The sequence below is a fragment of the Eptatretus burgeri genome, chromosome 5, assembly GCF_056783735.1.
Source record: "Eptatretus burgeri isolate ZD-2024b chromosome 5, Ebu_testis_v1, whole genome shotgun sequence".
NCBI classification, from domain to species: Eukaryota; Metazoa; Chordata; class Myxini; order Myxiniformes; family Myxinidae; genus Eptatretus; species Eptatretus burgeri.
This window is the reverse complement of record NC_140965.1, coordinates 100319201-100333348: the sequence shown is the minus strand read 5'-3', so window position 1 is coordinate 100333348 and position 14148 is coordinate 100319201. Positions and strand designations below refer to the sequence as shown.

The 14148-nt window shown below is 43.6% G+C and overlaps 1 protein-coding gene across 6 annotated transcripts in view; it reads right to left on the bottom strand.

The window, feature by feature from the left end:
- The window catches only part of LOC147027053 (uncharacterized), a 167481-nt gene that overhangs the window by 93919 nt on the left and 59414 nt on the right, over window positions 1-14148 (bottom strand). For 3 of the 6 annotated variants that reach the window (XR_015058654.1, XR_015058652.1, XM_085883164.1), the window contains one exon: window positions 13339-13954. Coding sequence is in view for 3 of the 6 variants with exons in the window: in XM_085883164.1 (XP_085739290.1) it covers window positions 13657-13954 (298 nt within the window). In the remaining 3 variants the exon portion in view is untranslated. Of the gene's footprint in view, window positions 1-4976; window positions 6574-6827; window positions 6895-10288; window positions 10697-11705; window positions 12530-13338; window positions 13955-14148 lie in introns of those variants that run through there. The other 3 variants (XM_085883162.1, XM_085883163.1, XR_015058653.1) reach the window with 3 other exon arrangements.

The following is a 14148-nucleotide window of genomic DNA, read 5'->3' as shown; positions in this document are numbered from 1 at the left end:
ATCAACCATCTTGATCGGAAGTGCCCAGCTGTTAAAAATGATATTGGCAGATCATCCCAACAAGAGGAATTTGTTCAATTAAAGTTGATATTGCCAAAACAGGCACAGCAAGGGGAATAACATCACTCTCAAAATTTGCAATATGCTACAAGGATATACAGGGAACTTTAACACAGGTCATTTGGCCCATCATGCCTGTGCTACATCACCACCACATTCATCTAATCTATTAGTTTATCGACTTATGGGGGGGGGGACATTGCCATGATACAGTTTTTATACAAGGCATCGGTGTACAGTTATCAAGGGGAATTTGATGCAATATTGTCATTAAATCACATCACATGTGACGTCATCACCAGAAATTTTGATTTTCACAAAATAACAGGAAAATGCTTGCATTTAAAGCTAGAGCACATACCTCTGCCAGGCTGAACAGTTTACGTTTTGTATCCCACCGAGAGGCCGGAGTTGGACCAAAATCGAATCGGCTTGTTCCGTCACCGAAGCAACTCATCCACCAAGTTTCGTCCAAATCCATCAATAACTTTTTTGAAATATCATGCTATATATCATTTTTGACCCCATCTCTCAATGGTTAAGAATCACTTTTAAAATGTTTTTTAATTCTTGCATCTGGATCCGGATCTTCAACAAAATCGAATCAATTCGTCCTCACACACCCAACCTGTCCACAAAGTTTTGTGCTAATCCGTTCATAACTTTTTGAAACATCATGCTATCTATCGTTTTTGGCATCATCTCTCAAAAGTGAAGAATCACTTCGAAAAAATTTAAAATAAAAATTGTATCCAGATCCGGATCTTCACCAAAATCGAATCAATTCATCCTTCTCAAACCTGTCTAACAAAGTTTCGGCCCAAAACCGTCAATTACTCATTGAGATATCCTGCTCACAGACAAACAAATAGACAGACAAACAAGCAGACAGACAAACAGACACAAACAGGGGTGAAAACATAACCTTCGACCACCTTCAGCGGAGAAGGTAAAGAGTTAAAGAAAAGAGTTCATTCGGAAAGATCTTTATAAACGAGAAATAGAGCAGAAAACTTGTTGTGTTCAATACAAGACAATGGTTCCACTGTGAAGTAGAACGGACCTTCAGCGCTTGCCCACCACTTCACAGGACAAAGTGGTTTAAAGGTTGTTGGCTGTACAGATCGATTTGTTAGGGAAGCATTAAAGGGAAGATAATTCTGGCGCACCAGTGAATGCAAGCTGAGTCGTCATTAGTGAATGCACAATGGATTAAATTCTGAGTTCAACCTGCTGGTTGCATCATTACTGCGGCATGCCTGTGTGGCTGATGCGGTGCCCCGTTTGAGTAAGAATTTGGAATTTCACCAGGCTGTGGGCGATAAATGGCCGACTCATCCCTGAAAGACACCGTGAGATATTTGATGTCCACCAGCGAATGCCAGCATGGGACGCAAGCTGAACTCCGAGGTTCGAGGGATGGCGGGATGTTTCGTGTGGAATGCAAGGCATATGGATCCTGTAGAAACTGTTGTTGACCAATTGTGCTCTTGCACCATCAGCACTTTGAACCATTCATCCCATTCTACCCCTGCTTGCTCGAACATGCTCCTAGTTCAACCCCATTCCTTGTTTTTGTCTACATTAATCCATGTTGGCAGCTGTCTTCCAATTCCTCACCCCCCCCCCCCCTTTTCTATCTGCGGAGCTACCCCCAGCTTCTGTCCACTTACGTTCCTTCATTCATTCATTTAATGCGTCAGTTAATAATCACCTCGTATCAAATCCTGTGTTTGCTTTGCATTCTTTCCTTTCTTCATCTACTTGACCTTTCCTTCTGACTCAGTTTTTGTTTTCTTCACAATATGACTTCGAGCTCTTCCCCAAGGGCCAAGACTGGACATATAAAAAAAATTAAGTGACTCGCCTTGCACGAGTTCGGAAGTGTGTCAGGTGGACCCAGGAACTGTGCGATTTAGTAATCTTCTTGAATGAATCTCCATCCTTGAGGTCTAATATCTTAACCAGCCAGGAAACAACTCAAGAGGCTCAACTTTCAACGCAAAAACAAAACTGTTGACAAGAAATGATGACACAAAAAGCTTACTAAAGAGAAACCAGGAAGCACATTCAAACTTTAGGAGATCAATGATGAGATTAATTATATTATCAGACCGATATATATATATATATATATATATATATATATATATATATATATATATATATATATATATATATATATATATATATATATATATATATATATATATATATATATATATATATATATATATATATATATATATATATATATATATATATATATATATATATATATATATATATATATATATATATATATATATATATATATATATATATATATATGTATATATATATATATATATATATATAGTCTGGTGTTGGCGCAGTGGTTAGGGCAGCGCTTGGGATCCAAAAGGTCCTGAGTTCAAGCCCCGTTGAGCCACTGAATTAATACACCAGGGGGTTGACTCAGCCTGCCATCCTTCTGAGGTCGGCGAAATGAGTACCAGTATACTGGGCCGGTGTATACCCCGGTTAAAATAGGTGTACCAGATCCCTGTGTCGTAAGAGGCGACCAGGGTTGCGTCAGGAAGGGCATCCGGCGTAAAACATGTGCCAAATCACTATGCGGATCCGCTGTGGCGACCCCTAACGGGAGCAGCCGAAAGAAGAAGAAGAAGAATATATATATATATATATATATATATATATATATATATATATATATATATATATATATATATATATATATATATATGTGATTGCAACACTTTCACCAAAATGCAAGAAAACCGATCAAACATCTCCTAATCTTTTTGAATATATTCCTACCAGTACAACGATTCGCTTGTTTAACCTCCTGGCATTTATTGCTCATCATCTCGGACTCACTGTGGGTGGGTTGCAGTTTTGAGGGTGATGCAAGTTCCCAATTGCCATTACTCTAACAATCTTGGAATTTCTTTCTGCAACATCGATGAAGAACAAGCATTTGCTAAACTCCTTTGGCAAAATTCTACATTTACCCAAAGGCCCAAGGTCAACAATACAAGCAGGAAACCGTTTCTTTTCTCATTTATTAATCCGACGGAAATACCGCCACTAAATCCGGGTGTCTGGAGTTCTGCTTTGCGCCCCTCCACACTCGACCAACCACCTGTCTGCTTAATCATCCACGGCACGGCCATCACGACTACAGCAGCTCCAATGGCTCGCTTCCTTGTCATGGCTTGCCTTCAATTTTCTCCGAGACCTCCCTCCACCCCCCGCACTCCCCACCTCTCCCTCTCCACTGCCCCTTTCTTGTGATTGACCAAACCGCTATCAGAGTGTTGCCCTCCATTCTGGGTAATATAATGTGTTACCAACACCAAAACAGGCTCTCAGGTTGCTACAATGTTTATTCCATCAGATCATTTGAACAAAACACTCAAAACTTAAGGGTGTCAATGACTCCGTTCGTATTTCCTACTCCCTCCGGCTTTCATACCTTTTGTCAATTCAAATTCTGTATTCCTTGTTCCAAATACCTAATTTCATAGTTAGTTGAAATTAGCCTCCTGGCGTCATTGCCAATTGATCTGCATCAATCAGTTTGGCTGGGCCTCACATAAAAAGGTGTTCACCAACTTTGGATGTACGTGCACAGCCTTCCTACGGTTGCAACTACGTTTTCTTCAGTGACAACCTTCATAAATCAAAAGTAACTGGCAGGGATAGTTTTCCGATAATAAGAGAATCTGACCTGGCTCCCAACTTACTCCTTTGCTACACAAGCAGTTACATGGACAGAAAACCTCTTGTGAAACTTGGGACAAAAGGCTTCAAAAGCTGGTACAATGGCAAAATAAATATTATTAGAATATGCAATTCTGATTTAAATTAGATAAGGCTTAAAACAGTCCATAAGAACAGGTAGTGATTTAAAACTACAATAACATGTCAAAACATATCATGGAAAGCGAGCAACCAGATACCAGCTGTCTTGTGAACCCTGCCAGCTATATTTTGAAACGACAACTGAAAAGTTACAAAATAACAGTGACAATGGAATAGCATCATGAAACACCCCAAGGGAAACTTGTTAACAATATCCGAGTACTTATCTCCGGAAATGGGGGGACCTGTGTGTGTGTGTCTGGAGAGCATGCCCAATCGGCATCATAAATCAACAATCTCGGTGACGACAGAGTGAGAGTGATATGACCAGCTCCAACGCCCAAATTGCAAAACCAGGCCCCTTTCATCTCCCGGCCTGTACAGGATGCAATCTTAGCAAATCACGAACGACCCATGCTGAGTGTACCGTGGAATCAGGGAAGGAATCGGATGCTAGCTGCGAACGGCTAACCCCTTGGCCATTCAGCGAAAACTTACTTTATCCGTTCCAAATGGATGAATGACCAGGTGTTCGTAGTCGGCCGCCAACGCACTGCAGCACACTTTCCACCACGGACTATGCCAAGACGGTCAACTCTCCACGTGTCCAAGTTTGCTTCCCCCCCCCCCCACCCCCCGCATAGCCCTTCCTGTCTCTCAACTTCTTGTCATTCCTATATCCAATCAAATTCGTTCTTCCTTGCAACTGTGTCGTAAAACCAGTTCAAAACAGCAGTAATACATTTCAACAAGTACGTGTATAAAAACCAAGATATGGGCAATCATTAATTCACCAGATATTTTCAAAAACTCAACTTTAGAGAAGTTGATGTCATTTTCATGAAATTCCAGATCAATCAAGTCATGGTAGGAGATTTCCTGGAATGTGCGTGTATATATATTATGTTCAGTCCAGGAACAAGTGCAAACTTTGGTCCAACTATTGGCTTTGTCGGGAGCTTTTCCTGCTTTTTCCCCAACTCCTTCCCTATCCCTCTTTCCCCCCCCCCCCAAAATGTTCCCAAAACCGGAACAAACTTCAAAGCACTTGTGCTTGCAAGCATCAACATGACATTGTGAACTGGAATGGCACTCGGTGGAGTGAACACCTCCACCATGCTGAACAGTTTACGTCTTGTATTCCACCGATAAGCCGGATCTGCATTCATACCTGAACCAAAATCAAATCAGCTTGTTCTTGTCATGTGCCCAACTCTTCCACCAAGTTTGGTTGTAATCAGTCCACAACTTTTTTTTGAAATATCTTGCTCAATATCATTTTTGGCCAAATCTCTCAATCGTGAAGAATCACATAAAAATTATCAGATCCAGATCTTCACCAAAATTGAAACAATTCGTCCTCGTCACACACCCAACCTGTCCAGTAAGTTTCGTCCAAATCCGTCAACTTTTTGAGATATCCTGCTCACAGATAGACAGACAAACAAACAAACAGAGGTGAAAACATGATTGCAAAATTGAAACAAAGTCTTTAAAAAGTTAAGACCAACATTGCAATACTTTTTGGTACTAAAGTAGTTAAGAAGGCACATGTAAGAACTGAATACACTAAAGTGGGGCAGCACGTTCCTGGCAGGAGAGGTGGGAAAGAAGCCCCCTAGTTATACACACTGTATCTTACTCATCTTTTTGTTCATTAAACTTCAGTATACTGAACCATACAACCAGAACTGAGGAAGTCACTTGGTTGGGAACGGGATTGGGGAGGGCATCTTTCCTCAACCTGTGCTACTTGGTGAAAAACAATCATCAGATTAACTCACTTTTGAGATTTCTGTTTAGAGAGGCAGAAGAAGTAATGGATCCGTTTGCTGCTTCAGCGTCAAACAAGTTTGAAGTGATAAGATCGGAGGATAAGCAGGCCGGAGTATTTGAACTGCACTCTACTCCAGTTAAAATCACTTAATTGGCCCCGACCATTGTGTCCAATGTAAACAATGCAATTCTTTGTGTACATCCACAAAACCTCCCCATTTCTTGCGAGCACCGAGAGTTGCTTTAGAAAACAGTCATAAAGTATGTACAAATGAAAGTTACCAAGCTTGTGTTTATCCATAGCAACCGGTTTATGGTGGCAATGGTCTCATATCATGTAAATCAAAAAACAAAATTACACGTCATCTGAAAACCCTGCAAATTCAAAAAAGCCTTTTCACTCACCAACCGTGCATCCTATTATTGAAAGAAAAGATTAAAGATTCTCTTTGCCTTAAGCCACATGGTTAGCATCCAAGCACAGCGGGAGTGCATAAAGAAGAGCACACATCAACAGGCCAGCTATATTTTCCATTATCACTGCCCATTATCTTCCAGACCACAGCATGTGAAGCACAAGCTCTGGCTCTGGGTTGTTGCTCAGAGTTTAACCATCTGCCAAAATCGACGTAACCATCCGTATCTTCTGAATGGGCCAGTTCCACAGACGGCTACATCAAATATCCGAGTCACCGGCGACAAAATGGCCTGTACGACGACCTCGGATATCTTGCTGCGTGCGATCTGATCGAGCACCGAGCCAGTATAAAAGGAAACCGGGACTGCATAAAGTTTGATGCATAACCACGAAAGAAAGGGTTGTTGATACATTCTCAGAAACCCTGAAGGCGAAATATGTGATATATTGGCCTGCGATGAGAGGAAATCACTCAGTGTCACTTCATGGGGACCTCCAAAGCAGTTTCTTTGTTGTTGCCATTTAATCAAAAGTTGGTAATCTCTATCCTAGTTGATTGAAGGAAAAAATTGCATTGCTTAGGCTTGTGTCCCAAAAACAAAGGATAAATTTCCACTCATAAAGCCAGTGTAAGACATCAGCAAGTGTGTGTCGATGTCCCTCCCCCTCCCTTCCCACTCCTACCTCTTCCAAAAACACCCCTCACCTGGACGGCAGATGCAGTTATGTGGAGCTTCTCGTGCAATGCGGTGCCGCTGCGATTGCTCAAACATCTAGGGAACAGGTGAAGTAGGGGAGGTGATTACTTTAAACTGTTTCCTTGTGCTACCATGATTATTGATCAAACATGAGGAGTTTATACAAATATTATGATACAGATGCATCCGAAAAGATCACACTGTCAAGATACTGCTTGGTGCTGCATTTGGCACCACACAATCCGACGTGCCATCATAAAGCCTTGAATGCTCCGATAAGGAGCTGAAAAAAATTTTTTAATTCATAAGAAAATATTTTGTCATGGTTTCCTTGTTTCAAGAAAACTTTTCATATTTCAAGAAAACGTTTTCTTATGAAGAAAATTGTTTTTGGCAGAGAGGACAGTTGTGGTCCCGAGGTGAACACCCTGGACTGGTGTCCCAGGAGGTTATAGGTTCAAATAATGTAAACGGTGATGACGACAACATGGTAAGTCTCCTGCGACGATGGGATTGTTGATGAAAAAAAAAACCCCCGTGAGCTCATTGATTACCTGCAGGGAGGAGATAATCTGCCCATCCCTCATGGCCTCGTCAACTTATGGTGCCACTCCACTGGTTGTGATTGACTGTGAACACCCTCAGAGCAACTCGGGAGAAGAATTAAAACAACTGTGCTTCCACCGTCACCCCACCCTCCCTCCTGAAATGCTGACAGTTTTATTTTCCTTGCATTTTGAGGAGGAGTGATTGTTCGAGCCATACAACCAGAGTGTATCAAGAGAATCTTCTGGAAAAAAAAAACTGTTCGGACTGCCTTATTTCAATGATCACCCTGATGTCTTTCCTACACAACATCTGGCTTTCAGATGAGGCTCAAATCCCCTTAAAATTGAGTTAGAAACATCCAGAACATTCAGATTTAGGAGTCTGATCATCCACCCAGCGTTCATGATGTGTCACTGCATGGTAAAAAGAGTGGATGGGTTCACCGTCGGGCCATTGGTCTTTCTGAGACCATACTCAGAAAGGTTAATTAATTGTTGAAGGAAGGGGTGATCATCTTAAATATGCTGTTCATGACAAATTAATCTCCAAAGAATATTGCTCATATCTTATAAAGACATTGTTGTTTGTAAATATCAAAAAAATTCGGAGCTTTTGTGAATGTGTCATCACTTCATAGGACCCTCTGAACCTACAGAATTGGAGTGCAAGCCCATGCGTCCTACATTGATTTTTCAAAGCCTGGCTATAAAATCTACATCACGAATAAGCTATAGATGATCGTGTGACATCTTGCAGCCAGACAAAAGAATCAAGGAATCACAACCATGCCAGATAAACATGTCCGAAGCCAGGACACCACACCTCACAATCTGAAAAATTGAAATGGTGCACTTGATGACGTCCATGAGCTATCACTCACACACACACACACACACACACACACACACACACACACACACACACACACACACACACACACACACACACACATGCACCTACCCCCTTTGCAGCGAAGGCAGACTAAAGATCATGTACATTTCCCAGAATGCAATATTGTACACCTGTGCTGTGTCAGAAGACAGACAGGTCTGTGTTATCTATCGGTCATGAACCTCTTGAGATGCTGTCGACATATCCCTCTGTTAGACAATTTGTTGTGTGTTATGGAGCACATTCTTCTTGTGCACAATATAGAATTGATGATTTCTGTTTTTACAAGACTCAAACACATTTTGCAAAGCAGTTATAGAAAACAGGCAAAGATTTGAATATGAGGTGTGTAATCTGTGTGTGAACAATTGGTGTCATTACATCCAGTAGGTGTAATATTTGTGTAACATAGCCGAACAAGAACGGCACTCGGTCGAGCACATACCTCTGCCAGGCTAAACAGTTTACGTTTTGTATCCACCGATAGGCTGGATCTGCATCCGAACCTGAACCAAAATCGAATCGGCTTGTTTTTGTCACCTACCCAACATGTCCGCCAAGTTTCGTCCGAATCTGTCCATAACTTTTTGAGATACTGCGCCATATATTGTTTTTGGCCCGATCACTCAACGGTGAAGAATCAATCAAAAAATTCTCGTATCCGAATCCGGATCTTCACCAAAATCGAGCCAGTTCGTCCATGTCCTACACCAAACCTGTCCACCAAGTTTCGTCCAAATCCTACTATATTTGGACAAAACTTGGTTTTTTGAGATATCCTGCTCACAGATATACAAACAGACAGACAAACAAACAGGAGTGAAAACATCGGTGGATGGAGGAAAATATGTGTCAAACAAACGCTTTTAGACTGTCGATATATTACGTACCAAAAATACATTAATTAATTTATAAAATAAAATAAATTAATAAAATCGGGGAATTCTCGAAACCTCTCCGACTCATCTCCCCACAACTTTGTACGTCCGATTTATCCCCTTCCCTCCTCTTTCCCAACCTCATTTTCCTTTTTCTCCCCCTCTTCACTCACTTGTCTTTCATATTTTTCTCAATTCAGGTACGACCACTCCCCCCTCCATCATTTTCTTAAATATCAAGTGGATGCCCCTTGCATCATCAATGAGCCTTAGTTTTTACAGATTGTTGGTGCTGCCGAAGCAGTCTCTTGACAAGGGTTGAGCTGCATGGTTTACTGTTGCCTTCAAAGCAGTCACTGAGGGCAGGAATTTGTTTTGTTTCAGGGTGCCCATGATAACTCGTCTACTTTTTGCCAAAGATATCATGGGATATTTAATATCCACAGGACAACCTCAGTGCTGGCAGATGGATCCTCCGGCTTCATGACTTTCCTATGAATGGTGCACATATCGATGCCTAGCCCTGTACGTGAAACACCAGGGTGACCGTTCATAGCTTGCTCGATATTCAAACCCAGGCTATGCAGCTCATAGACGAGTCCCCATACCTCCTAAAGCTGTCCCCCAGCCTATGACGTCCATTTGGGCTCCTCCAAAGAGGGCGACGTGTCAGGTTCCAGGTATATCTCATGCCTTCTGACATCTATTTACTCGACAGATCATAAAGATTGACAAGTTGGGAAAAACTCAAGATATATAGAATCTTGTTCAAATCAAAATTGATGTTCACCTGCTCGAATACAGGAGGACAACCTTGATTGACATTTTTCATTTTGTGCAAAAAGAGGTGGAAAGAGAAATAAATAGCACAGAACAAGAGAGGAATGAGGCTGATTGTGCGTACCTCTGGGCCATCCTATCGCCTACGAGCTGTCTCGCTGAGGATTGAATCCTGACCCAGCTACAAACTATCATTCCGGTGTTTCACAGGCAGGGCGATTCATCGATGCGTGTGCCCGTCCCTCATATGGATGTTAAACTTGTGGCCCGCCTGCCAGCATTTGTTGGTGGACGTTAAAAATCCCATGGTGTCCGTCGTGAAGAATAGGCGAGCTATTGCCGGCACCGTGAACAAATTTCCACATTCCTACCTTGACTTCCAGAGTTGGAGTGGTGACCCAAGCAGGATTGCATGATGATGAAGATGAAGATGAAGATGAAGAAATGCATGTTTGACTGAAAGGAACTAGGAATGCGAGTAAGTAATCCTTGCTGTTTTGAAACTCCACCATGCCATCTCTCTCGTGTTTCTCGGTTACTGCAAGACCGTGACGTTTCCACTGGACCATAATAAGCCAAACTCTGGAAAGTTTGACCACAACTGCAAATCGAACTTGCAAAACATTGGTGAAAACCACAAACTCCTAATGAGTGTTTTGCAGTCAAGCCACGTTCCGCAGATAATATTCCCGAGAAGCAGAAAGAAAGAAAGAAAAAAAAAACTTCCATCCAAGGCCCGTCGTGTTGAAGCCGAGCATGCCAGGCAGCCCTAGGGCTCTGCGCAGGATGGTGAGGGTGGGAGGAGAATTCAAACCGCGCGCTCAGCGAGCAAACGCGCAGACTTATGAAAATAGCAGGAAGAAAGAGACGACCGTATCATCGGTTAAAATAGCGTTTAGAGTTTGTATGCAGGCTAAGTGTTAGGGCAGGGGTTAAAGGTTACAGGCATGTTTTGGACGGGACTTTTGTTTTTGCAGCACCTTTTGAACTTGCAAGAATCTAGTGTCACGAGTCAAACCAAACATCAAGGTCTTGGTGGCGACCATGGCACCGAGCCAAGGTGCAAGGCCGTGAATCTGATCTCGGAAATACAAATAGCATGTTGAGCTGGATTCTTTACACGCTTTTGCTCTTCGAACTGATAACGAAGGGGCCAGGAAAGGGGGGGGCGAGGGGGGCAACAACAAAACAAAACGTGGTGTTGCCTCCACTTTTTATGAATCCACCATGCCGCCAAAGTATTGTCGAGCAATACAAGACGTTGAGAACGTTAGTGTCGGTCTACGATGGTGGACAGTATTCAAACGATAGGTTTTATTAACCTGAAAGCTGACCAAGGTGTGCTAACCCTCGTGGGAAGCAGGGTAAAGTTGGCATCTTCGATGGAGGTTTAATTCTCACGGTGGTTAGAATACCTTTGTCAACTTTCAGTTGATAAAACCTGTAGTTAAGTATTGTTCGCCAACTGATAAAAGTCTTCAAACTTTTATATATTATTTGACTCATCTCCCACCACTAGAAACCGGTCAAACACCCTGCGGGAAGCAGGGAGGGAGAGGATGCTCGGGATGAAGATCAGACGAATCCGTAGGACTTGCAATATCCCTGAACACGAGTAATCGTCTCTGTGACGTCATGCAGATAACGGTCCGACCCAGCGGGCGGTGGTCGCAGGGTGCGGTGACAGCAAGGTTGGTGGAAACAAACAAATGTTCTAAGAGACAATGAGCGGGATAATTAAACAAACCCGAGAAGGGCGCACACACATAGACTGTGGAGCACACGCACCTGGTCCAAGGTGGGTCCTCTCGCGTTCCCTGCATGGACCCTCTCCAACGCCTCGACCCTGCGCTCCAGCGCTTCTCCCCGGGAGTACAGCAGCACGCAAGCGGCCGTACACAGAAGCCACGGCAAGCAGCCGGACAATGCAGAGGCCACGGTGCATGAGCGTTTCGAGATGGGCGTCGAAGGATAGGTGCACCCGGAGGGAGCAGAGACTGCAGGCTCGGGGTGAGCTCGCCGTGAGCTCGGCTCCGCGGGCATAGCGGCTCGCCAACTCCCGGTTCAACCCAGAGGCGCGCCGAGGGATGTACAGGAGGGAAGGTGAAGAGGGTGCTTTGCTGGTCAATGCACCGGCAAGCCTCGAACTGTGCGACTGCTTCGATCACTGATATCCCCGCCCGTCCTACAGCTCCCTGTTGTACGACATACGTTCCTTCCAGATGATTGTGTCCTAAGTGCCGCAACCTAATGTCGTTTGATCATGCGTTATCCAGTCTGGATCTCCGCCGATTGTCCACGAGTCATGGATTGGATGCGCGGCACGAATCACAGAAAATTAAATGATCAACCCCCGGATCCACGAGCAAAAAGAGTGATGGGGAGAGCGAATGAGCGCAATAGAGGAAGTGAGAGCGTGAGCTTGGCGGGGAATAGAGAAAGTGGGGTGGGGTATGGGGACCGTCGCGTTCTCGCCCCCGTACCATGTGGCCCCTCGTGTCCAGGCAGAGCCCCAAATACCTCTACATTTGCATAATTTATGCACCGCGTGAAAACACGCGGATCAACGGCCTGTGATTGGTCGCAAGTGCGCTCGCAGTCTTCGCGCCCAGGTCGAGCTTCCAGAGATCCTGCACATAACGCACGAGAGGTGATCAGCAAGTCCATTGCCTTGGATATAAATCACAATGGTTGACATTGAAAGACAGCCTGTTTTTAATATATATATATATATATATATATATATATATATATATATATACATATATATATATATATATATATATATATATATATATATATATATATACATACATATATATATATACATACATATACAGTCAGGTGTAGTTCAAAGCAGTGCATTGCGACAGTGGGTAACTTGCCTGTGTGCTGCTCCCATCTGAGCACATCATTCATAATTATGGGAGCCCAGGTTCAAATCCCACAATTATATTCTGCTAATTTATCGATACAAATGTCCTTGTAATTGATCTTAAAGTACAATCATGTCTCCTAATGTCTTTGTCCTGGGTGTGCTTTATTTACTAACTCGTTTGTGAGCCCAAGATCAATGTTATAAAAGGTTCGATTTTCAAATCCTGGTGACCTGTCACAATACAAGGGCGGACCCATGATTTTGTAAGAAAGAGGGAGGGGGGAGGGGGGTGTCATTAGCAGAGAATGTGGGTGATGGGAGACTGGGGGAGAAGGGATGGGGTGAGAGAAGATGGAGGTGAGGAGCTGCTCACCCAGGAAACGTGTCCCTTTCCCACTATATATTATATATCTACATTAAGTACATCCCTCCATTGTTTTGAAGCAGGTGCACAAACTGTAACTTTGCTGATTTTATATCCAAATCATTTAAGTGCAACACACAAAGCCATTTATGTGCATGTATGATAAAATAAGCTCGATCAATGTTTCATTTGAATTTTAATGAAAACAAATGCCCGTTCGACCAATTAAAGGGATCACAGTGGTTGCGATGGGGGACGGAGGATTGTCCGAACCTGCGAATACCTGGCAGCATGGAAACCTATAATGGACCCTACATGTCGACACCCCGTTGCTTCCTACGTCGTGCATGCTATTCCCATCGCCTTGCAGCAGTGAACTATCCTGGAGGCAACGCGTGTCTCCTGCGCTTCCAGGAACTTCGTACGAGATGTCTCCCTCACCAACCCTCTTAAGGAAGGCATGGTGCGAATCCAAGTCCCCGTGGAAAAACAGCTGCTTATCGGAGACCCGGTGTGTGGAAGGCAAAGCCGGGCCCCACGAGCCGCGCGTTCTCAAACTTGCAAACGCGAGAGAATTCTTTCTCGAACTGCGCTCGGGATTCGGTGGGAGGCACCACGGGAGGCCGGAGCGGATGAAAGCAAACCGGCCGCCCTCGGACCCGGTCACCCAGCGGTGTGTCCGGCGCAGGGAAAACACTGCAGCTGGCTCGGGAACCGGCTCGGCTATGGCTGCACCGAGCACGCTGTTTCACCGGAACGTCCTCGGTCCAAACATCACCCCAAGCATCTGTAGTTCTGTTCACAAAAATGAAAATGGTGACATGATAAACCCGACTGTGCAGCTTTTATGGAATCGAACAAAACAGATTATTTCAAATATAACAAAAAAAATCCCCCATTTTCAGATGACAAAAAACTACAGCCTGTTGAGTGCAGGCCACCCACGCAACGAGATGTTCCATTAACACCGTGGAACAAGCTGTTAAGGG